The sequence below is a fragment of the Lissotriton helveticus genome, chromosome 10, assembly GCF_964261635.1.
Source record: "Lissotriton helveticus chromosome 10, aLisHel1.1, whole genome shotgun sequence".
In the NCBI taxonomy this organism is placed as follows: Eukaryota; Metazoa; Chordata; class Amphibia; order Caudata; family Salamandridae; genus Lissotriton; species Lissotriton helveticus.
Genome location: NC_136071.1, coordinates 109,780,110 through 109,806,174, shown reverse-complemented (window position 1 = coordinate 109,806,174; position 26,065 = coordinate 109,780,110). Strand labels below are relative to the sequence as shown.

Here is a 26,065-nt window from a genome sequence, read left to right as displayed (position 1 = left end):
GCGTGGGATCGCCGTGCCGGCTAAAATGTCCTACCACCCAGCGTTCACCTTGTTCTCCCGAGTAAAAGGATACCTCACTTGTGTGGGTGCCCCAAAGCAGAACACGCCAAAAATGAATTTTGAAAAAAGTAGTATTTAGTAGTATTTAAGTTTTACAAATTAAGCCCCCAGCCTGAGTCACATGCCTTGGGCCCACCCACACAAGTGAGGTATCATTTTACTCGGGAGAACAAGGGAAACGCTGGGTGGTAGGACATTTGTGCCGGCAGCGAGATTCCACCCAAAAAAGTACGGAAAAGTGGGTTTTTGACCAAAATTTAAGGTTTGCAGGGGTTTCTGGGTAGGAAAACATTGGGGGACCCACGCATGCCATACCTCCCTGGACTCCCCCGGGTGTCTAGTTCTCAGAACTGTTTGGGTTTGGTAGTTTGCAAAGATGCCCGCCAAGCCCCGGGCCAAAAGCTCAGGTGACCCCCTCAAAAAATAAGATTGTTTGGCTAAAGGAAATTTTTTGGTCTCCACAGTAAGAATTGGGCCTTTTCCTAAAGCAGCCACTATGCCTACCCACGCAAGTGAGGTACCATTTTTATCGGGAGACCTTGGGGAACGCTGGGTGGGAGGTAATTTGTGTGAGCCCAGTGATGCCACGCTTTCCCACACTAAAACGTGTGAAAACATTGATTTTTTCCAGCTAAAAATGAGGTTTGCAAGGGATTCTGGGTAAAGGAACGTTGGAGGATCCACGCAAGCCATACCTCCTTGGAAGCCCCCGGGTGTCTACTTTTCAGAAATGTGTGGGTTTGGTAGGTTTCCCTAGATGGCTGTCTCGCACGGGGCCAAAAACCCAGGTAACCCCTCTTGCAAAAACTAGTGGACTTGACATTGTCACCATTGTCAAATTCACCAGCTTTTGCAAGAGGGGTTACCTGGGTTTCTGGCCCCGTGCGAGACAGCCATCTGTGGAAACCTACCAAACCCACACATTTCTGAAAAGTAGACACCCGGGGGCTTCCAAGAAGGTATGGCTTGCGTGGATCCTCCAACGTTCCTTTACCCAGAATCCCTTGCAAACCACATTTTTAGCTGGAAAAAATCAATTTTTTCACACGTTTTAGTGTGGGAAAGCGTGTCATCACTGGGCTCACACAAATTACCTCCCACCCAGCGTGCCCCCAGGTCTCCCAATAAAAACTGTACCTCACTTGCGTGGGTAGCCATAGTGGCTGCAACAGGAAAAGGTCCAAATCGTACGGTGGTGAATTCAAAATACCCTGAAGCAATATAACTTTGAATTTTGGGGGGGGGGCACCTGAGTTTTGGGCCCGGGGCTGGGTGGTATTCTTTGCAAAGTAGCAAACCCAAACAGTTCTGCAAACTAGACACCCGGAGAGTCCAGGGAGGTATGGCATGCGTGGGTCCCCCAATGTTTTCCTACCCAGAACTCCTTGTAAACCTTAAAATTAGGTAAAAATTGCACTTTTCAAAACTTTTTGGCGTGGGATCGCCGTGCCGGCAAAAATGTCCTACCACCCAGCGTTCACCTTGTTCTCCCGAGTAAAAGGATACCTCACTTGTGTGGGTGCCCCAGAGCAGAACACGCCAAAAATGAATTTTGAAAAAAGTAGTATTTAGTAGTATTTAAGTTTTACAAATTAAGCCCCCAGCCTGAGTCACATGCCTTGGGCCCACCCACACAAGTGAGGTATCATTTTACTCGGGAGAACAAGGGAAACGCTGGGTGGTAGGACATTTGTGCCGGCAGCGAGATCCCACCCAAAAAAGTACGGAAAAGTGGGTTTTTGACCAAAATGTAAGGTTTGCAGGGGTTTCTGGGTAGGAAAACATTGGGGGACCCACGCATGCCATACCTCCCTGGACTCCCCCGGGTGTCTAGTTCTCAGAACTGTTTGGGTTTGGTAGTTTGCAAAGATGCCCGCCAAGCCCCGGGCCAAAAGCTCAGGTGACCCCCTCAAAAAATAAGATTGTTTGGCTAAAGGAAATTTTTTGGTCTCCACAGTAAGAATTGGGCCTTTTCCTAAAGCAGCCACTATGCCTACCCACGCAAGTGAGGTACCATTTTTATCGGGAGACCTTGGGGAACGCTGGGTGGGAGGTAATTTGTGTGAGCCCAGTGATGCCACGCTTTCCCACACTAAAACGTGTGAAAACATTTATTTTTTCCAGCTAAAAATGAGGTTTGCAAGGGATTCTGGGTAAAGGAACGTTGGAGGATCCACGCAAGCCATACCTCCTTGGAAGCCCCCGGGTGTCTACTTTTCAGAAATGTGTGGGTTTGGTAGGTTTCCCTAGATGGCTGTCTCGCACGGGGCCAAAAACCCAGGTAACCCCTCTTGCAAAAACTAGTGGACTTGACATTGTCACCATTGTCAAATTCACCAGCTTTTGCAAGAGGGGTTACCTGGGTTTCTGGCCCCGTGCGAGACAGCCATCTGTGGAAACCTACCAAACCCACACATTTCTGAAAAGTAGACACCCGGGGGCTTCCAAGAAGGTATGGCTTGCGTGGATCCTCCAACGTTCCTTTACCCAGAATCCCTTGCAAACCACATTTTTAGCTGGAAAAAATCAATTTTTTCACACGTTTTAGTGTGGGAAAGCGTGTCATCACTGGGCTCACACAAATTACCTCCCACCCAGCGTGCCCCCAGGTCTCCCAATAAAAACTGTACCTCACTTGCGTGGGTAGCCACAGTGGCTGCAACAGGAAAAGGTCCAAATCGTACGGTGGTGAATTCAAAATACCCTGAAGCAATATAACTTTGAATTTTGGGGGGGGGGGCACCTGAGTTTTGGGCCCGGGGCTGGGTGGTATTCTTTGCAAAGTAGCAAACCCAAACAGTTCTGCAAACTAGACACCCGGGAGAGTCCAGGGAGGTATGGCATGCGTGGGTCCCTCAATGTTTTCCTATCCAACACTCCTTGCAAACCTTAAAATTAGGTAAAAATTGCACTTTTCAAAACTTTTTGGCGTGGGATCGCCGTGCCGGCAAAAATGTCCTACCACCCAGTGTTCACCTTGTTCTCCTGAGTAAAAGGATACCTCACTTGTGTGGGTGCCCCAAAGCAGAACACGCCAAAAATGAATTTTGAAAAAAGTAGTATTTAGTAGTATTTAAGTTTTACAAATTAAGCCCCCAGCCTGAGTCACATGCCTTGTGCCCACCCACACAAGTGAGGTATCATTTTACTCGGGAGAACAAGGGAAACGCTGGGTGGTAGGACATTTGTGCCGGCAGCGAGATCCCACCCAAAAAAGTACGGAAAAGTGGGTTTTTTGACCAAAATTTAAGGTTTGCAGGGGTTTCTGGGTAGGAAAACATTGGGGGACCCACGCATGCCATACCTCCCTGGACTCCCCCGGGTGTCTAGTTCTCAGAACTGTTTGGGTTTGGTAGTTTGCAAAGATGCCCGCCAAGCCCCGGGCCAAAAGCTCAGGTGACCCCCTCAAAAAAGAAGATTGTTTGGCTAAAGGCAATTTTTTGGTCTCCACAGTAAGAATTGGGCCTTTTCCTAAAGCAGCCACTATGCCTACCCACGCAAGTGAGGTACCATTTTTATCGGGAGACCTTGGGAAACGCTGGGTGGGAGGTAATTTGTGTGAGCCCAGTGATGCCACGCTTTCCCACACTAAAACGTGTGAAAACATTGATTTTTTCCAGCTAAAAATGAGGTTTGCAAGGGATTCTGGGTAAAGGAACGTTGGAGGATCCACGCAAGCCATACCTCCTTGGAAGCCCCCGGGTGTCTACTTTTCAGAAATGTGTGGGTTTGGTAGGTTTCCCTAGATGGCTGTCTCGCACGGGGCCAAAAACCCAGGTAACCCCTCTTGCAAAAGCTAGTGGACTTGACATTGTCACCATTGTCAAATTCACCAGCTTTTGCATGAGGGGTTACCTGGGTTTCTGGCCCCGTGCGAGACAGCCATCTATGGAAACCTACCAAACCCACACATTTCTGAAAAGTAGACATCCGGGGGCTTCCAAGGAGGTATGGCTTGCGTGGATCCTCCAACGTTCCTCTACCCAGAATCCCTTGCAAACCTCATTTGTAGCTGGAAAAAATCAATTTTTTCACACGTTTTAGTGTGGGAAAGCGTGGCATCACTGGGCTCACACAAATTACCTCCCACCCAGCGTGCCCCCAGGTCTCCCGATAAAAACGGTACCTCACTTGCGTGGGTAGCCATAGTGGCTGCAACAGGAAAAGGTCCAAATCGTACGGTGGTGAATTCAAAATACCCTGAAGCAATATAACTTTGAATTTTGGGGGGGGGGGGCACCTGAGTTTTTGGCCCGGGGCTGGGTGGTATTCTTTGGAAAGTAGCAAACCCAAACAGTTCTGAAAACTAGACACCCGGGAGAGTCCAGGGAAGTATGGCATGCGTGGGTCCCCCAATGTTTTCCTACCCAGAACTCCTTGCAAACCTTAAAATTAGGTAAAAATTGCACTTTTCGAAACTTTTTGGCGTGGGATCGCCGTGCCGGCAAAAATGTCCTACCACCCAGCGTTCACCTTGTTCTCCCGAGTAAAAGGATACCATACCTTAACAGAGTTACTCAAAAGTAAAACATTCAAGCACGGCTATCTATTCCTCAAAGAAACACACATACAGGTTGGATTTGGCACGAGGGCGAGTGATGGTTCAGTACATAAAATTTTATCAACAAGATATTTCAAAAAAATGAAATGCTCTGTCAATAAATAAATGCATAAAAACTGAACCAGTGACTCGCAACTCGTGAGCTGTAAAGCCACGACAAGGCACCAACCGTTTTACAGGCCATTCACGCACCTTTCATACCTGATACAAACCAGACCATTGACACCATCCGAATGGAAAAGCAACACATAACAACAATCACAATAAGGGACAAGGTACACCCTACTGCAGAAAGAGAAAAAAAACAATTATTACTGCACACCCATCTAATCCGCAAGCACACACACATACTGGTTGGATTTGGCACGAGGGTGAGTGATGATTCAGTACATACAATTGTATACGCAAGTAATTTCACAAAAATGAAATACACTGTGTATAATTGAAAGTATGATAAACTAAACCACTGACTCACAGCTCGTGAGCTGTAAAGCCACGTCAAGGCACCAAACTCTTTACAGGCCATTCATACACCTTTCGTACCCGTGACACATACAAAACATTCACACCGCCAGCCGCGGACCCATCACATTTCAACACTCACACCAGCAAACAGCGCCATTCAAGGGCCCATCACTTTCACACGCCCACATTACTGACACTGCAACTACACACAATGATGGACTGTGTGGAGTGTCACTCAACTAGCAGTGTGTGTAGTGACCAACAGAAAGTAACTACTCACACACCGCCTGCCGAGCGCCAGTCCACCCACACCACCATCCAAGCACCAGACCATGCACACCGCCAGCCAAACACCACTCAGCGCACACCGACAGCCAAGTACCACTCCACACACACCACCAGCCAAGCATCACTCCACGCATACCACCAGCCAAGCGCCACTCCACAAACACAACACCAGCCAAGCACCACTCCGTGCACAGTCAGCCAAGTACCACTCCACGCACACCATCCAGCCAAGCGCCACTCCACACTAACCCTGGGCGTAGTTCGCGTAGCCGCACTCCGCGAAGCTACGCGAAGACGCACTTGCACTCCGCGAGCTACGCGTAGCTCCGCGGACATGCGTAGTAGCTTGCTAGACCCGTTCGCGCGCCGTTTTTCGTCTTCGGGAGCGTGGTGCGCGTGTTCGGGGCGCTGCCTGCATGCTCGCAATAGCTAGCGCGCTAAGTTACTCAATGAGGTTTGTCCCGCCCGCTTGCGTTCCCTTATTTCCGGTTCCGGGTCACAAGTAACGTGTTCGCGTTGTGTTAGACATGTTCGGGAACTCATCTTCTCGTTCGCACTGCCAAAGTGCGTGATCGCGTCAAATATCGCGCGAACTTACCGCGGCGGTCGCGACGGGCAGAGCCATCTTCGATTTCACACTCTGGCTATGGTTTTGGGCCTACTTCAGCATCTCACTCCTATCTCTTCCATCCTGGTCTTTTCCCTCAGTTTTTCTAACTTTCTTTACTTCTTACCTATTTCTGTCTGTGCCTAGGTTTATATTTCTCATTTTATTTTTACTTTTACCACTTTTTTTGCAACTTTTCTCTTGTTTTATATTACTTCCTTCTTTTATCTTTCTTCTTTCTTCCCCTAACCTTTTTGTCTTCAACTTTCCTTCTCCCCTCCACCCAGAACCATGGTGAAGGGTGCCAGCAGAATCGGCGGCTCAAAGGGCAAGGCGGCTGTGCCTAAAAAAACCCGGCTGCCTTGCGGCAGAATGCGCCCGGCAGGAGTGACGCCCCGCCAACTTTTTGGGGAGGAGGAGGTGGCCGCCCTGGTCTTTTTTATCCAACGTCACCTCCCCTTGACTTTGGCAGCAGGCGGCAGGCCCGGCTCCGGCTACCAGCGCATTGAAGAGCGTCTCCGGCGGTGGGCGAAGGTGCGCCGTGCAGTCTTCCGCTGCTCCGGTATCCGGCGTACACACCATCAGCTGTCCCACCGCTGGGCCGACATTTTGGACCGGGAGCAGGACCTGTTGGACCTGCTTGGTGTGGAGGTTGTGGGTCTTGGTGAGTGGCTACCCCAAAAATAAAGTGTGTATATATATATATATATATATATATATATATATATATATATATATATATATATATATATATATATATATATATATATATATATATATAGTTATATACATATATATATATATATATATATATATATATATATATCAGTCAGTTCAGGAAGCACACAAAGCGAGGAAATCCACAGGAAGCCTCGTATGAAGGTACACGTTTATTTTGCAATCTTGCCAGCAGTCGCTCCACAAGAACTGGCACTCCTTGCTGTGGCCAGACGCGTTTCAGGACCAGATGTCCTTTCATCAGTGGCAGCAAAAGAAAAGAAGTTCGCGCTGCACACGCGCAATTAAGTTCCAAACACCTTCCCCCAGTGGGCGTGGCCATCCTGTGGCCTTCTGGTGCTCGTAGTTCGTGTGCATAGTATTACCACATAGGTGCGCTCTGATTTCTTTTAGTTCATGCAATTTTAATCTTTCCCTCGTGGGTGAATGCCTGTTCTCATGTTGCGGCTGCCCCGCTTCATAGAGAGCAAAATGTACCTGTGCAGGCTCCAGCCCTGAAATAGAGCGTGCACACCTTCCTCCCGATGTTCCCAGCGCGTTGTAGGCCGGGGCGGGCCCGCTGTTTAGGCAGTGGTCTCTCCTCTACGGCTGTGCCAGCCGTTACAAATCAGTCAGTTCAGGAAGCACACAAAGCGAGGAAATCCACAGGAAGCCTCGTATGAAGGTACACGTTTATTTTGCAATCTTGCCAGCAGTCGCTCCACAAGAACTGGCACTCCTTGCTGTGGCCAGACGCGTTTCAGGACCAGATGTCCTTTCATCAGTGGCAGCAAAAGAAAAGAAGTTCGCGCTGCACACGCGCAATTAAGTTCCAAACACCTTCCCCCAGTGGGCGTGGCCATCCTGTGGCCTTCTGGTGCTCGTAGTTCGTGTGCATAGTATTACCACATAGGTGCGCTCTGATTTCTTTTAGTTCATGCAATTTTAATCTTTCCCTCGTGGGTGAATGCCTGTTCTCATGTTGCGGCTGCCCCGCTTCATAGAGAGCAAAATGTACCTGTGCAGGCTCCAGCCCTGAAATAGAGCGTGCACACCTTCCTCCCGATGTTCCCAGCGCGTTGTAGGCCGGGGCGGGCCCGCTGTTTAGGCAGTGGTCTCTCCTCTACGGCTGTGCCAGCCGTTACAAATCAGTCAGTTCAGGAAGCACACAAAGCGAGGAAATCCACAGGAAGCCTCGTATGAAGGTACACGTTTATTTTGCAATCTTGCCAGCAGTCGCTCCACAAGAACTGGCACTCCTTGCTGTAGCCAGACGCGTTTCAGGACCAGATGTCCTTTCATCAGTGGCAGCAAAAGAAAAGAAGTTCGCGCTGCACACGCGCAATTAAGTTCCAAACACCTTCCCCCAGTGGGCGTGGCCATCCTGTGGCCTTCTGGTGCTCGTAGTTCGTGTGCATAGTATTACCACATAGGTGCGCTCTGATTTCTTTTAGTTCATGCAATTTTAATCTTTCCCTCGTGGGTGAATGCCTGTTCTCATGTTGCGGCTGCCCCGCTTCATAGAGAGCAAAATGTACCTGTGCAGGCTCCAGCCCTGAAATAGAGCGTGCACACCTTCCTCCCGATGTTCCCAGCGCGTTGTAGGCCGGGGCGGGCCCGCTGTTTAGGCAGTGGTCTCTCCTCTACGGCTGTGCCAGCCGTTACAAATCAGTCAGTTCAGGAAGCACACAAAGCGAGGAAATCCACAGGAAGCCTCGTATGAAGGTACACGTTTATTTTGCAATCTTGCCAGCAGTCGCTCCACAAGAACTGGCACTCCTTGCTGTGGCCAGACGCGTTTCAGGACCAGATGTCACGCTCTATTTCAGGGCTGGAGCCTGCACAGGTACATTTTGCTCTCTATGAAGCGGGGCAGCCGCAACATGAGAACAGGCATTCACCCACGAGGGAAAGATTAAAATTGCATGAACTAAAAGAAATCAGAACGCACCTATGTGGTAATACTATGCACACGAACTACGAGCACCAGAAGGCCACAGGATGGCCACGCCCACTGGGGGAAGGTGTTTGGAACTTAATTGCGCGTGTGCAACGCGAACTTCTTTTCTTTTGCTGCCACTGATGAAAGGACATCTGGTCCTGAAACGCGTCTGGCCACAGCAAGGAGTGCCAGTTCTTGTGGAGCGACTGCTGGCAAGATTGCAAAATAAACGTGTACCTTCATACGAGGCTTCCTGTGGATTTCCTCGCTTTGTGTGCTTCCTGAACTGACTGATATATATATATATATATATATATATATAGTTGTATAAATATTGTTATTGTATCTTTGTAAATATTGGCTGAATAAGTAACGCGATGACTGTTGCCCCTAGTTACATTTGCGATGTATTCCGGTATATCTACTGTCATTGTATGACAGTGTTCTTCTTCTTCACTGGCTCTTGCGTGTTGTTTCAACTTGGCGCTAGCTGTTGCTGTTTATTGATGTGAGATTTTCTTTATTGTTGAGAACTGAAGTTAGTTAATGCTATTAATAGAGTCTTGTCCTTCCTTTGTCCGTCAGTGAAATAGCGGTGGATGGATAATTGTACGTTGTTTGCATATTGTAGCATTTTTTTCACGGCCTTCTCTTCTGCATGAATGGAATCCTTTTCTTGCAAAGAATGCTAACGTTACTTTGTTCTTCTTACCTCAGCCAGGGCCGGCTCTAGGGGGCATGTGCAAGCTGTGCAACTGCACAGGGGCACCAAACTTCAGGGGCCACCGCACCAATAGATATCCTTAATTTAATAATACTCTAAGGATGGATACATATTTGCGTTGCGGCCCCTGGCATGGATTTGTTGCCTCCGGCTCTGTTCCACTGTAGCAGTGTGATTTGCAATGATGTCTATGTTTCACAGCACTCAATGTTTTTCTCTTTGTTTATTATTTTAATTTTTACATGAACCACAGAACCCAGGGGCAAGCAGAATACAGGGACCGAGTCGGCGGGTGAACCACCAGTTACACAGAGCTCCTCTACTGAGGATCCTGCTGCTGTCCCCAGTAAGTCCAACAGTGCTTGTTTTTTCCTCTGTAATGTGTCTGCAGTGCTTTGTCAATTGACAGCAACCAAGTATGCATCCAGAATGATGTTTGTCTAGTATTTTTGTAAACGTTAGTATACCACTACTAGTCTTGTGGGTATTCTTCTATCTCCTATGGAGTTATATACATATTACACAACTATGTAACTATGCACACGAAAATTGGATGTTGTTGGTACTGATAGGCAGGTTGGACCTTACTTACACCTCAGTCACAGAACTCTGAGGAACGCACAATTCACTGAACGTCAGCCTATATGGCCTGAGTCATTGGTCTATTGTTCAAATCACACTCCTGAACCCCAATACCAAGATGCCGAATGCTTTTAGGACACAAACCGTTACCTAAGAAACCCCCTTTTGCTCACTCACTCGTGTGAGTCTCTAAGACAACAGACACTGAAAATAAACTTCAGAGTCAAAGTGGTCATTCAAAAGCTTTATTTTGTTAGAAGTAAGTAAGTAACATCAATGTTTTTAAGTTGTTCCGTCCAATACGTTGAAGGGCCCACCAGAAAAAATCCAGAGTTAAAACAGGCATAATAAAGTAATCAACATTTGTACAGCTACTAGTGCACAATAGGGAAATGTGGCAACTATCGGAGACCTCTCACCAACGTATACTGGTCAGATATTCCTCTTTTTTTGTAAGCTATGGAAATGTCCGCTTCGTAGAAGGCAATCTTCTCACCTGCCGAAAAATAATGACAAAAGTGGTGCACGTTAGACAGTATTAAATACATTTATGACAGTTTTATGCAGCCATGCTAAAAAGAAGTTGTAACCTGTAAGCAAACTCTATTCCACAATCCACATAGAAAACTTAAATACGGGCCCTTTTACTTTCCCACCTCTTCAGGTGTATGCATTGAACAATGATGTGTTGCCCCAGAGCGTCTTCTCGTACTGCGCAACAAGCTGCGAGTTAACATGCGCAAAACTGGATACATTGATGTACAAAGGTTACATAGTTCACTTCCAATTTCCAAGGACTAGAGTAGCAGGACAGATGAGATGAGCTTGGGTACCATACCATAACAATGAATGCTAATAATATGTGTAGTGACTCTGCTGTACTATGCAATGTGGACTCATACTGATTACGTACGTTGGACTTAACTGTTTTGAAGAACTCCATTCTTGGTGAACAAGTACAAAGGGGGCTGTGCATCCATCTAAAAAGGTGTACTAATTTTTATAGGTGCAGAACCCTTACCATCGACCAGTGCCGACGGGGACAGCGGCGCAGCTTCAGCGATCCCGGCGGGGACAGGAGGAACAGAGGCACCTACACCAGCAGCAGTGGGGGGGGAGCCAACAGCGGCGGGCGATGGTAAGTTACATTCAATAGTGATCTGCATTACTTGGTGGGAGGGGAAAACTTTCTCACTGTACTCTACTGGAAAATATATGATGTTACCTTTACTTGTCATTAGCATGCTAAGCATTACCACTACAGTAATGCAAGTGCCTGATAGCAGTCGGATGCATGGGTTGTTGTTAAAGCATGTAAAGGGGAAAACACAGCTGCCAGCGTGGTTGGGAGACACACCCAATACCGGTGGTTAGTGGATAGTCTCAGCAGCAGCGGTGTTTTGGGCAAACCCAAAGGCAAGGGAAGGAGGGGACGACTGGGTGCATGGGTCGTTGCTGGTGAAACACAAACCAAATAAGGTTTGTTGCGCGGTATAAAGTATTATAGTCTTTACTAGACATGTGCTACTAGCTGCCCCCTGTTAATTAATGTTACTTTGAGAGTGTTCCCGCCTTCCCGGAACAAAAGGAGATATGAAAAAGACAGGTGTTCGTTCTAATGTGTGTGACCGTTGAAGTACACCCATGCTAATAGGGCAGGCATAATGCCGTGACAAAAAGTCCGAAAAATTAATAGAGGCTGTAGAATGTTCAAGATAGACGCAACACAATTTCTGGTACTCAGCTTGCTTGCTAGTGCTACTGTGCCGCCCACTATGTGTTGAATCAATGTTGTGTTCTTGATTTGCGGGGAGTTTGGATTACAACAATTCTCTTTCTTTCTTTATAGTTACTCCTTCCCAAAAACCAACAAGGAAGGAGTTGGCAGTCCGGGCCCGGCAGCGGAAACTGCAGGCAATTGTAGAGGCCTACCGCCGGCTGGTGGATCAGGCCGAGGAGGAGGAGGAGGAGGAGGCGGCGGCAGCAGCTGCTGCCTCTTCCAATGCCCCGGGCCCCAAGCCTGCAGGACTACGTCGCCGTGGTCAGGCAGCCGCCCGCCGCCGCATTGTTACATCTTCGGCGGCCCCCCCACAACAACAACAACAACAACATGCATGCAAGTGTAGGTGCCGTGATTTCAAAGCAAAGATTCTCCGCCGGGTAGCGAAGTTGGAGGAGGAGCGGAAGAAGCTGGAGGACGGTCTAGAGGAGCGTGTGAAGATACTGGTGGACAAACACCTGAAAGCCCGCCGGCTTTGAAATGGACCCTGTTTTTTGCCCCTTTTTTAATCCTTTTGTTGGTGGGTGGGATGTGGGAGTTGGGGTGTACATTTGGGTTGAAATTTGGTTGGGGTTAGGGGAGGGTAGGGACAGCTCTGGGTCAGGGGGTTACATTTGTTATATATTTTATTTTTCTATTATCATTATGAAAATATAAAAATAAAACAAAGATATTTTCACAAGAAAACATTTGAAGTTCATTTGTGTTTGTTGGGGGGGTGGAGGGGGGACTGTTTCACCAAATAATGTACGTTGTGCAACATGAACATGAACTACGAACGATAAATTAAGTACTGACTGCACCTGTAGTAGTAGGGTCACAAGTGCATAAATAATTTATATTATTAAATAACATGGGAAAATTGCCCATCACGTGAGTCTGAAGTTACTACTAGTATACTTTAATTCCATGCACATTTGCTCAGAGTCGGCTAAACAATCCTATGCAATGCATTGCATCATTCCTTTAATATACCTGTCCTAGTTGTCAGGGAAGAGGAGCTCGTCCTCAAACTCTGTGCGTTCAGACAGAAGTAGGTCATGTAACCCAGTAGTGAGGACGTCTTCTTCACACTCGCTTTCTTCATCCGGCGGTGATTCACGTACTTGATAGTCTGGTGGTATGAAGCGTTGATTCATTTTTATCATTGTCAGCCGCTCCACGCTTTTGGGGGAGAGACTAGTCCTTTTCGATGTGACAATGGCACCAGCAGCACTGAAAACCCGCTCAGAGGAGACACTGGCTACAGGACAAGCCAGATACTTTATCGCCAGCCTGCTCAGCACTGGCCACTGTCTCCTTCTTTCATACCAATAGACCAATGGGCTTTGCTCCATGAACACCTCTGTTGTGTCATCCAGATAGGCCTGAACCATCCGCTCAATGTTCATTGGTGCTCGGCTTTGCTGGTCCTCTTTTCCCTTTGCAACAGCAACGGACTTACCCATCCCTTTCTGTAGAAAAAAAGCAGTTATGCTTTTGGTTGGGTCTGCTGAATCAGATCGTGTAGGTGCTGCTTTTGGTACTGTTGGTGCCTGCTGGAAAGCAGACGCACTGCTCTCACGCTGTGAAGAACTTGCGTCAGGAGTACTTGGACTGGCCTGGGCTGGCAGTGGCAGGCCTTTAAGTAACAGCCGTTCAGTTTCTAACTCATTAGCTTCCGCAGCTATGGAAGTTTTGTACTTGTCAACATCCTCATCTGAAAATGGAATTACTTCGTTACTGCTGACAAATAATTTGTACCGTGGATCCAAGATTGTTGCAGTTATGTAATGTTCACCTGACACAATATTGTTGAGCCTTACATTTTCACACAAGCGGTTGACTAAGCCCTTGGCTAAGGTATATGCATCAACTTTTTGTTCGTCACCTTCGTATGTTTCACAGACCTCCTTCACCTGTTGCTCAAGCATGTACAACAATGGGATGGCTTGGCCCATAGTACAGTCCTCCCTGCTAACTGCACGTGTGAAGACCTCAAAGGGTTGTAGCATCTCTGTGATGCATTTAATGAGGTCCCACTGCCACATCTCAATGGTCAGGGCTTTAAGATTAACAGTAGGATCCCCTAATCTTCTTGACATGACATAAGCATTCAGTGGGATGTACTGCTCAAAGAGACGCTCAAGCATGAAATAAGTTGAGTTCCAACGTGTTGGGACCTCCTGGATCAGTGCTTTGACTGGCAACCTATGCTCTTGCTGAATGACCCGTAGCAGCTTCCGTCCTTTGAAAGAATGGTTAAAGTGCGTGCATATTCTTCTGCAGATGGCCATTATGTTTCTGACTTTGGCTTCATTTTTCAGAAAGTCTTGCACGACTAAGTTTATGCAGTGTGCCAAACAGGGTACCCTGAAATAATGTCCTTCTCTCATTGCCTTCACTACATTACTGCCATTGTCGGTGGAAACAAAACCAATCTTAAGGCCTCTTGGTTTCAGCCATTCAAAGACCTTGTCATTAAAGTCAGACAAAATGTTTTCAGCAGTATGACTTTTGTCCATACCAAACATGGCTATAGTTGCATGTCTGCGCGTATCATTAAAAATTCCAGCAACGTCACGGAGGCCTGAAGTTAACTTGTCTTTAACACCTGCAAAAGAGATCCAGTGTGCGGTGATGCACATGAAATCTGTAGCATCGCAACTGCTCCACATGTCTGTTGTCAGGTGGATACAATGGACAACACTCTGTTGTAAGGCTTTCCCAATCAATTCCAGCACATCGTGGTGTAGTGCTGGAACAGCCACTCGGGCAAAATAGTAGCGACTGGGAACGTTCCATTTTGGGCAGAGGGTTGCCACTAATTCCAGAAATCCAACAGCCTCAACAAATGAAAATGGGAGAAGGTCCAGTGCTAACATTTTCGCAAGTTTGGCATTGTATAAACGTGCTACTGGGTGGTTCCGCTCGTACTTTCCCTCCTGCCTTAACATGCTAGGAATGGTAAGCTGCTTTGCATGTCTTTGAGTTGTGCTAGACGGACCACCTTGCATCGCAGACTTTGCACTCCTTGGTGTTTCCAGCTGACTCTGGTGCCACTGAGAAGTTGCAGATGCGGAGGATGTGGACTTTACCACTCCAGTGCTGGCGACAGGGGTCGATTGTGTACCACTCCTAGATAGAAGGTCATCGTCTCCCTCTTCTTCTACCTCCTGGTCAACCATGAGTGGACCTTGTACCACTGTATCCCCACCAACACGAGTGCTAACATTTTTTAAGCTTGCAAGGTGGTTCTCCCACCTGATCACGTGTGTTTTTTTCAAATGGGTCGTTTGGCCTCCAGTCCCATAGTTTGTACCAAGCTTACCACGACTAACATTGGCATGACAAATGGTGCATACAGCAATGTTCTCCTGAACTGGGTGAACCGTAAAGAAGTCCCACACTGGGGAGGTAAACTTTTGTCTCCTGCCATAGGAAGAGGAGGACCCACTGCCAATGCCGGATGGACTGGAGGATTGTGGAATTTCACTATGGGACAGCTCAGTCCTAGTACTGCCACTACCTCCTTCTGTTGAAGTGGCGCTTCTGCTGGATGTCGGATGCTGCCGGGCCTTCGCTGTTGAAAAAATTGGAGCTGGTGTTACTGTGGGTGTTGAGTGTGTAGGAGTTATGCGTGGTACCTGCTCATCAGTCATTGCAGCATTTCTGGATAGGGTGAAAATGTTTGTCTCTACATCCTCTGCACCAGGAATAACGCTTGTGATGATGACAGTGTCAGACCCGTCTTTATCACCAGCAGTATCCTGCTCACCTACATCGACCTCCATAAGTTCAAGCCTGCCTGGAAACTTCCTTTTTCCTAGCATGGTCTTCTTGGGATGTCTCTCCTTTGAATGCGCAGATAGTTGTGGCTGCCAATCCGTATCAAGGTCATCGGAAGGGATGCTTTGCGAAGAACTCGATGCACTAACCCTCCTTTCCCTTGGTGAATTCAAAGGAAATAGATCACCTACAGAAGTGGCTTCCTCTTCTTCTTGCTCGGAAGGAGGCTCTACTTCCTGAACTGCCCCGACTTCGGGAGGAACAACTACTACTATTTGGTGCGGAGATGGTGGTTGTTGTTCTTGAGGAAGTACTATTGCGGGCTGGGGTTTTTCAACAACAACTGTTGCGGGCGGTGGTTGTGGTTGTTCAACAACTGTTGCGGGAAGTGGTTGTGGTTGTGGGTGAACAACTCCTATTGCGGGCGGTGGTTGTGGTTGTTGAACATCTACTGCTGGCGGTGGTTGTTGAGCACTTCCATCTTGCGTGGATTGTGTACTACTTTGAGACAGCGATAAGTTTAGTTCTGGCTCAGTATCACTGCTCGCAAGCAGAAGGCTGGCTACCTCTTCGACCCTCATCATGTGCTTGGCCCTGGGATGCTGGCTTGCCCCAACTAATGCAGATGTGCTGGTCCCAGCTTGCACCCCAGACCCCGCTGCTGCAGGCGTACCTTTTGGGGTGCCAAAAAAGGTTTTGGGGTCCATACCAGACTTAAGTGACACTTCCTTCTGCTGTTCCTTCTTCGCAGCAACTTTCTTTGTGGTGGAGGACCTGGTAGCTTTCTTAGGGCCCATCTTCTTCTGATGTCAGTCAGCTCACAGCAGCACAAATTGCAGAGATGTCTGGTCAGATGAGTCACACACCACACGTGGCGTACAACTGAAGGACGTCCGTCTGGCAGTAGAACGAGCGATGGATGAAAAAACAACCAGCACCTCCTCAGTCTTTTTTGTGCACCTACAAGTAAAGAAGGCAGAACAACATCAGTCAAACAAGCAGTAAGGCAACATGAACAATTGAAAGACACACAGGTCAATGTATAAAAGACAAAACAGAAGACTAATAATATAATACCAGTCCAGCAGCACCACAGCTCAAAGGCCACATGAAGTCCAGAAAGAACCAATAAAGTCAAGCAGGCCTATAGATACCAATATGGACAGAAAAACGTGGATGCCTGCTGCACATGACAGGTTAATGTGCAAGGAATAAATAGCCCATGGCTAAGACAGAGGTTGTAAACCTAACACCGCAAAAACACATACAAAGAAACCCCTGCCCAGGCTCCCAAAACAACAACCAAATGACAAATTCTGTTTTTTTGGGTGCACAAGAAAGACCTGCAACATTTTTGAGAAACTTTTATGCAACTCGGGACATATTGTCCGCGAGAATGCTAAATCGGCATGTTCGGCAGCGCGAACGGAATAAAAAGTCGTGTTCGCGTTCCCGAGCAAGTACATTGAGTGCGCGAACAAGACAAAAAATGTAAGTTCACGTGCTCAGACTGTGCGAAGTTACCAAAACTACCCAAGCTGTATTCCTAGGGTTACCTAATGGCAGAAATTGACAGAGTATTTAAAGTTTAAACACACCCAAAACCAGAGATACCCCACACATAAAAATAAGATTTTCTATATCAATCCAAGACATCCATGATTTTCACATTAAGGGTACACCACAAAAACAGTTGATTAACTTTCATGACCCTACTATGAGTAGTACCTATGGCCTACTGCCAGAGTAGGCCACAAGGTTGGAGGCCTATGCCTATGGCAAAAGCACAAAGGAAGGACACACAAAATGGCCGCCGACATAGGGCCTGGCCACCAACAACAACATGGCAAAATCACAAAGGATGTATACACAAAATGGCCTCCACCACATGGCCTGGCCACCAACAACAACATGGCAAAATAAATCACAAAGGAAGCATACACAAAAAGATCACCACCATAGGGCCTGGCCACCAACAACAACATGGACAACTTTACAAAATGGCCTCCACCACATGGCCTGGCCACCAACAACAACATGGCAAAATAAATCACAAAGGAAGCATACACAAAATGGCCGCCACCACATGGCCTGGCCACCAACAACAACATGGCAAAATCACAAAGGATGTATACACAAAATGGCCTCCACCACATGGCCTGGCCACCAACAACAACATGGCAAAATAAATCACAAAGGAAGCATACACAAAAAGATCACCACCATAGGGCCTGGCCACCAACAACAACATGGACAACTTTACAAAATGGCCTCCACCACATGGCCTGGCCACCAACAACAACATGGCAAAATAAATCACAAAGGAAGCATACCCAAAATGGCCGCCACCACATGGCCTGGCCACCAACAACAACATGACAAGAAAGAGAAGACAGACAATAATGCCTATGGCAAAGGGACAATGCTTTGCTTCAGAAAATGGACACACCACACCACCGCCCAAATTGGTCACCCCACCCCAAAAAAAAAAAAAAAATTACATAGAGGACAGAAAATGGAAGTGGTCCATGCTCCAAAAAGAGAAAACTACAACCAAAATGACAACATAACATAAATGAGGACTTTTTAGGTGCACAAGAAACACCTGCAACATTTTTGAGAAACTTTTATGCAACTCGGGACATATTGTCCGCGAGAATGCTAAATCGGCATGTTCGGCAGCGCGAATGGAATAAAAAGTCGTGTTCGCGTTCCCGAGCAAGTACATTGAGTGCGCGAACAAGACAAAAAATGTAAGTTCACGTGCTCACACTGTGCGAAGTTACCAAAACTACCCAAGCTGTATTCCTATGGTTACCTAATGGCAGAAATTGACAGAGTATTTAAAGTTTAAACACACCCAAAACCAGAAATACCCCACACATAAAAATAAGATTTTCTATATCAATCCAAGCCATCCATGATTTTCACATTAAGGGTACACCACAAAAACAGTTGATTAACTTTCATGACCCTATGAGTAGTACCTATGGCCTACTGCCAGAGTAGGCCACAAGGTTGGAGGCCTATGGCAAGAGCAAAGTGGCTGGAAACATTAAATGGCCGCCAACACATGGCCAGGCCAACCACAGAAAGTTAATACAATGAACTCATGCATGCCTACACACTAACTACATGGGGTACTAGGGTCAGATATTGGCTTAAAAATTAGAAACATTTTAAATTCCACAAAATGCAATGTTAGAAAAAAATTACAATTTGGGACCTCATGAAAGTACAGGCCTCCATCAATAATTTCATTCCAGGATTGAATACTGTAGTTAAAAAAAAAATCAAATCAAACAAGCACAAGTCTACATCACTCATACATTACACAAACTTACTTGAAAAAGAGAATTCCAATTCAAAAAGTCCTCATTAAATCCAAGGTAAATCAGTAATGCAGCCAACACAGACAGAAAGTGATCCTTCCAGCTCAAAATCCAAAGGAAAGTGAGCACCACATGGACAAAGCACTGGGAGGAGCCTGGTGGACAGGAACAGGAAGTTGTAAACTCAAGAGCCCTTCCTCCTTACTCTGCAAAACAAGAGTAGAAACAAAAAGAGGGGTCCTTCCCCCCTAAAAATAAAGCCAAAGGTACAACTTTAAGGTTTTTTGCTTTTTTTTCCTAACTAAAATGGTAATTTATTATGGTTTTAACATGCTCGCGAGTTATTCTGTGCAAGAATGCAGTTTCTGCGTGTTCGGCAACTCGATCTTACCAAAAAGCATCCTCGCGCATCCTTATGACGCTATCTCGCATCAAAATGACGTTATCGCGTTCGCACAGTCGCACGGGACTGTGCGAGAGTGTTTCCAAACATGGTGGCACAAGCGACCAGGAAAAAACGAACGCAGAACGAAGGTAAGCCATTGCCGCGCACGCGATAATGTTATTCAGCGCGCGAGAACTACGCTACGCACCGGATCGCGGAGTAATCGACAGCTACGCGTTCTCCGCGGAACGCGGAGCTGCCGAAACTCCGCAAGCTCCGCGAACGGAGCGTAGTTCTTCGCCCAGGGTTACTCCACACACACCGCCAGCCAAGCACCACTCCGTGCACAGACAGCCAAGTACCACTCCATGCACACCACCAGCCAAGCGCCCCTCCACACACCCCACCAGCCAAGCGCCACTCCACAAACACAACGCCAGCCAAGCACCACTCCACAAACACAACACCAGCCAAGCACCACTCCGTGCACAGACAGCCAAGTACCACTCCACGCACACCACCAGCCAAGCGCCACTACACACACACCACCAGCCAAGCGCCACTCAACACACACCACCAGCCAAGCGCAACTCCACACACACACCGCCAGCCAAGCACCACTCCACGAACACCACCAGCCAAAGACAAATCCAAACACAACACCAGGCAAGCGCAAGAGCACGCACACCGCCAACCAAACACCAGACCACGCACACCGCCAGTCAAGCACCAGTCCGCAGACACCGCCAGACAAGCACCAGTCCACAGACACCGGCAGCCAAGCGCCAAACCATGCACACAGTCAGACAATGGACACTACACGCAAACCAACATCATACTTTAGGTTTTTTTTAAATAAAAGAGAAACAAAAACAAATTGCAAATTGATACAAATCTACTAACTCGACAACTAAATCTAAAAAGACTACACAAATACAAACTTTGAAACTGAACAATAAGTTTTACAGAATAAAGACCAACCAGTTCACTTTACCACTCATTGATACTCCCAAAAATTCTTTTGCGTGTGGTACAATCTAAAACAACCAGGTACACACAGCCCGGGGTTTGAAGGGCAGTCGGGGCAGTACATGCGAACCTCCTTTCGCAAACCTCTTCGCCAACAGACTCTACATCTCCGACTGGGAAAGTCTTTTGAGGTTTTAGGAAGAATTGTATCAGGAAAGTGCCGATCTTTCAATCTGGCAACATCCTCCACCACTCCAACTCTAGGAACACTTGCCTGTTCCACTAAAACAAGGCTGCCTATTACAGACTCCTGAAACTTTACAAAAGTCATCTTTGACTGGGGACAAGATTTCTGGAACACAACAAAAGCATTAAAGATTGCCAAGTGGAAAAGATGGATAGCCAACTTCTTGTACCAAATGTAAGCCTTACGAAGAGCAGCATACGGTTCCAACCTCTGATCTACTCTGTCAACACCACCCATGTACTTATTGTAGTGCAGTATGCACACAGGTTTGCGCACTTCTGCAACCTGACCCCAAACAGTCACCGGTTCAGTGCTTTTATCATGTATTGTAGTCAACATGTAGACATCTCTCCTGTCTGAAAACTTCACAGCTAGAAGCTCCTCACAATGCAATGCACTGCACTGTCCCCGAGCAAGCTTTCGACAAACAAGTTCTTTTGGGAAACCTTTACGGTTTGACCGGATTGTGCCACAAGCAACAGTGTCCACTTTGGCCAATTCCCTGAACAACCGCACACCAGTGTAGAAGTTATCGACATACAAATGATGGCCTTTGTTAAACAATCCACGACCAAGTTCCCACACAATTTTCTCAGTCACTCCAAAAGTCGACGGACAACCAGGGGGGTTAATCCTGGATTCCTTACCAGTGTACACCCTGAAATTAGAGACATATCCAGTCTCACTGTCACACAGCATATACAGTTTGATTCCATAGCGTGCCCTCTTACTAGGAATGTATTGCCGAAATACCAAGCGGCCCTTGAACAACAGCAAAGACTCATCCACTGCAATTTCTTTCCCAGGATAAAAGATCTCAGAAAATCGATCAACCAAATGATCAATGACAGGCCGAATCTTGAAAAGACGGTCACAATCAGGGTGATCTCGTGGCAAAGCAAGACTATTGTCAACAAAATGCATCATCCGCAGCAGAAGCAAATACCTATCACGACTCATGACTGCCGGAAATATAGCTGTTGCCATCAAGGGACTAGTAGACCAATATGAAGCCATTGATGGTTTCCTAAGCAAGCCCATCAAAAAAGTTAAACCCAAAAACATTTTTATCTCCTCTAAATTTGTGGGAGTCCACCGGGTAGCTCTAGCGTGGGGCTTAAGGCTGGCACTGTTCACCCTCAAAACTCAAAAAATTTTCAGCATACAAATTAGTCTGCGCTACAATCTCTGCCAAAAACACATCATCCATACCAACTTGAAAAAATCAATACGCAAAAAGTTTTCAGTGTTCACCCTACACCCTGGAACACCAGTAAATTCAGGCAATGCCGGCTGCACCATGCCTGGTGCAACCCAGAGGTCAGAACTTTCATCGTCAAGTCTTGCAGCCGCAGGCCGCCGCCCAGCTGCCTCTTGTCTCACTACACCAACTGGAAGTCTAGCAGCCCCAGGCAGCAGCCCAGATGTCTCTTGCCGCACTATTGGGACAGCAATGTCCTCCGCAACCACAGGCACAGCAATGTCCTCCCCAACCACAAGCACATCAATGTCCTCCCCAACCACAGGCACATCATCCACACCAAAAGTAGCTTCATCAGCACTCAAAGTGTCTTCATCATCAGATGAAGCCATGTGTAGAGAAAACTCACTACCTGAATCTTCACCTCCCACCTCTGGCTCAGAATCAGAGTCAGACTCTGGACCATGGTCAGAGGAAGAATCAAAAAGCATTCTAACAACTTGCTGAGCAGTAATCCGGCGGCTAGCCATTATCCTTACAAATAAAGAAGTCTGCACAAACAACTCAACAACCCCAACACTGCGCAAAGTAAGATAAAAAATGTAAGACTTTTTCACAAAAAACTATATTTAGAAAAAATATGCAATTCACTTACAAGACACAACTACACTCACCAGCACCTACTCTGCAAAGACACAGCAAATAGGCAACGATATCCCACTAGAAAGAAGAAAAAAAACTTACATCTACAGAAGGACACATCAAAAACAAATGCAAAACATGTTTTACAATCACAACAAACAGAAACAAAACATACTCGTATTACTACACACTTTGCAAAATAAACAATTACATTACAATTGAACAAAAAAAAGGTCTCTTACCAAACACATGCAACTACAGAAACAGCAGAACAACAGAACCACCAGTAACAGAACCACACACTGCAACAATCTAAAGAGAAAAAAAAACAATACACATTAGAAGAAACAAAAACAACACACATTACAACAGGCTATGTCACAGGGTATGTCACAAATGGGGTGGCTGTACCCAAGGGGGGAAGATTATAAATCATTATAAACGTGGGCCCCCTGGAAGCAACCCTACGGAGGACAGAGAGGCCAAATAAAGACAGGGCAGAACATACAGAAAACAAATGGGCCCAAGGAAGCAACCCTTGGCCAAGGGGTCGCTCCCTATAAAAAACAAAAACCTGGAGTATAGTGGGCTTTTCTATCCCCCCCTGGGACCAGAAACTGTAAAAAAAAACAGCCACTCCGCCCCCAGGGGGGGGGGGGGCAGAATAGTCTACAATATTTATAATGCCCCCTGGAAGCGACCCTTGCCCAAGGGGTCGCTTCCTTTAAAAATATACTAAAATCCCTGGTGTCTAGTGGGCTTTTCTACCCCCCCTGGGTCCAGATGTGGCCCAAAAAACGGCTGATCTGCCCCCAGGGGGGGCAGACAAGTCTAAAAAAAATTATGGGCCACTAGGAAGCGACCTTTCCCCAAGGGTCGCTTCCTTTACAATTATAAATAAATCCCTGGTGTCTAGTGGGCTTTTCTGCCCCCCTGGGTCCAGATCACGCGCTAACATGGGCGATCTGCCCCCAGGGGGGGCAGAAAAGTCTACACTACATTTTGATGGCCCTGAAAGCGACCCTTGACCAAGGGGTCGCTTCCTTTACGAATAAAAACACAATCCCTGGTGTCTAGTGGGCTTTCCTGCCCCCCCCCCCCCTGGGTCCAGATTCCCGAATAAAACGGTTGATCTGCCCCCAGGGGGGCAGAAAGGTCTAAACTAATAAAAAATGCCCCAGGAAGCGACCCTTTCCCAAGTGGTCGCTTCCTTTTATCAAAAAAATAATCCCTGGTGTCTAGTGGGCTTTTCTGCCCCCCCCGGGTCGAGATCGCTCGCTAAAACGAGCGATCTCGACCCAGGGGGGGCAGAAAAGTCTGAATAACAAAATTATGGCCCTAGGAAGCGACCCTTGCCCAAGGGGTCGCTTCCTTTTATGAAAAAAAACATCCCTGGTGTCTAGTGGGCTTTTCTGCCCCCCCTGGGTCGAGATCGCTCGCTAAAACGAGCGATCTCGACCCAGGGGGGGCAGAAAAGTCTGAATAACAAAATTATGGCCCTAGGAAGCGACCCTTGCCCAAGGGGTCGCTTCCTTTTATGAAAAAAAACATCCCTGGTGTCTAGTGGGGGCATTACTGGTGCAGGATCGCAACGCTGTGCACGATCCTGAACCAGGAATGCCCTGCATTGGGACATCAGGGGAGAGGAAACAGTGTTTCCTCCCCCCCGATGCCTCAAGGCACCGAGAAATGGCCCCCCTGCCCCACCGGAGAGCAGAAACCTTACCTGCTAGCTGGACGCGCTGGAAAGAAATGGCTTCCAGCGCGTCCAGCACTTCCTGATGACGTCGGCGTGCGCGACAGCGCACTGACGTCACCAGGAAGTGCGGGGGGAGCAGCGCGAGGTCTTCCGCTGCCACCCCCCAAAAAACAAACACGATCGGAGCCCCAGGGGGGGAGCGACAGCGCTCCCCCCGAGGGCTGTACTGATGACGGAGCGGTTCCGTCATCAGCACAGCCCAGCCGATGCTGATGACGGAACCGCTCCGTCATCAGCATCGAAGGGGTTAAAGACATTTTCACCATTTTGATAATTTGCTAGATTGGAAATGTGTCATTCTGGGGACATCACCCTGAATTCTCAGACTAGCTTTTCACCAATATGAGCTCCAAGGTCTCACAATCTTTGCAGATCCACTTGCATTCCACTATTGGGTAAGTATGCTCATACAGTGGTGCTTGAGTATTTTGGAAAAATGTGCCGACAGTGCACAAAATTGGACATACAAAAGCATCTCTTTTGAAGAGAGACAGGGGTACGTAAGCAAAATATACCCTTGCCTACTAAAAGCTTCTGAACACCACTCTGCACCATTTGCCGTCATCTGCTTGGACATGTTCTAAGACCATAGTCCCGATCTTCATTAGGTCATCCACCCCAGCCTGGGAGGTAAGATATCATTCCGGAATAGTAGAGATGCTCACCTTATGGGCTTTGTGCCTCTGAAAAGTTGCAACATGGTATAACCTAAATCAGTAACTGTCATAACCTGCTGCTCAGCCAGTATGAGTGTCCTGTGTGGAATGTTGGTGCATGGTGATGCAATGGAATGTTTGTGTGCCTGTGAGCAGCGGCGGCCGGTACATGTAAGTGCAGTAGGGCGGGGCAGGGTGCGGTGGGGTGGAAGCTGACAGATGACGGAATAGGTGTTATTTATTTATTTAATTATACCTAGTCCGTCATCTGCCGACTTCCCCTGCTCCCACTGCATCCCGCCCCCGCCCCAACGCATTTACCTGTGCCGGCCGCTGCTGCCTGTGAGGTGCTGGAGTGTCAATAGGCGTATGGGCTGAGCAGCAGGGAGGCAACTCCTGGTCGGGCTTATAATTGAAGCTCACTATTGGAACATATTACTTACCAGCAACTAAGACTAATAAACCATCATACAAACAATATACACCTTGGCTACTGGACTTCTGATTATTACAGTAACTCACCCGAGTGTTGACATGAATTGGTTTCTCTGTTACAATAGGAACAAGCATTAAAAATGAGAACTATTAACACATCTTGGATCCGCAATTCACTTCTACTGAAGCCTCATAGAGAAGCTACTGATCCATCTCAAGACTGTACAAATGCATACAACTGGATTCATGGTCGACCTCAAATTTAATGACCCTGTTTCTCTAGGAATGTGATGAACAACAATCAAGCAATGGGTATGTACTTCTTTAGCGTAAACCTAACTGTGAAGCAACAGAGTGCTGCACATTACTTGAGGTGTCAGGCGACAACCTGCCCACAATGTTGAGCTCAGCACTAAGGCCGGTATTCAAACCTGAGTCTCCAGATTCCAAAGGTGGCAGCTTGAGCCGCTAGGCCACCAGCTTATTCTATACAGTGTTGAATAGCCCAATGCCGAACTATCGTCCAAAAGTGATGGTAGCCTGTCAATTTGCTAGATGCATAAAGTCGGCTTTCCAAAAGAAATTTCCCAATGATCACATGAGGGGCAAATGTTTTGGGAACACAACTCTATGTGTAAAAGCGTCCTGCTGTTATAATATCCAAAAGTCCACAACCACCTGCCAAATGATTTGTCTAATTTTCGAAAGGTCAAAAAACTTACCACATCACATATGTGTACTATGTTTCAGGTTACAACCTTAGTGCACAACCCATTGCTGATCTAAACACCCTTGTTTACTGTTAGGCCGATACCATTTCTTCTTTTCTGCAACCATCCCTTCAACTAGTGCTCTTAAGAGAGCTCCAGGCTTGGTTGAGCACTTGTGGAGGAGCGTGGCTCAATGGTTAGAGTGCCAGACCCTGATGCAGAAGTTTGGCCTGGG

At 47.2% G+C, this 26,065-nt stretch overlaps 2 protein-coding genes across 2 annotated transcripts in view; one reads left to right on the top strand and one right to left on the bottom strand.

Moving 5' to 3' along the window:
* Nucleotides 1-12,444, top strand: part of LOC144783953 (uncharacterized) — a 65,893-nt gene extending 53,449 nt beyond the window's left edge. Inside the window, exons 2-4 of the mRNA XM_078662682.1 lie at nucleotides 9,618-9,710; nucleotides 10,953-11,084; nucleotides 11,796-12,444. Coding sequence (XP_078518808.1) covers nucleotides 9,618-9,710; nucleotides 10,953-11,084; nucleotides 11,796-12,205 — 635 coding nt within the window. The 3' untranslated portion in view covers nucleotides 12,206-12,444. The remainder of the gene's footprint in view (nucleotides 1-9,617; nucleotides 9,711-10,952; nucleotides 11,085-11,795) is intronic.
* On the bottom strand, nucleotides 10,184-16,098 carry LOC144785993 (zinc finger BED domain-containing protein 6-like). Its single transcript, XM_078664899.1, has 2 exons — nucleotides 12,702-16,098; nucleotides 10,184-10,442 (listed from the first exon to the last, which is right to left on the bottom strand). The coding sequence occupies exon 1, from the start codon at nucleotides 16,076-16,078 to the stop codon at nucleotides 12,707-12,709; it is 3,372 nt and encodes a 1,123-aa protein (XP_078521025.1). The 5' UTR covers nucleotides 16,079-16,098; the 3' UTR covers nucleotides 10,184-10,442; nucleotides 12,702-12,706.
* Nucleotides 16,099-26,065: the final 9,967 nt, after the last annotated feature.

Bases quoted from the DNA above. Each gene is read 5' to 3' on its own strand.
- LOC144785993 (XM_078664899.1), bottom strand. From the start codon at position 16,078: ATGATGAGGGTCGAAGAGGTAGCCAGCCTTCTGCTTGCGAGCAGTGAT.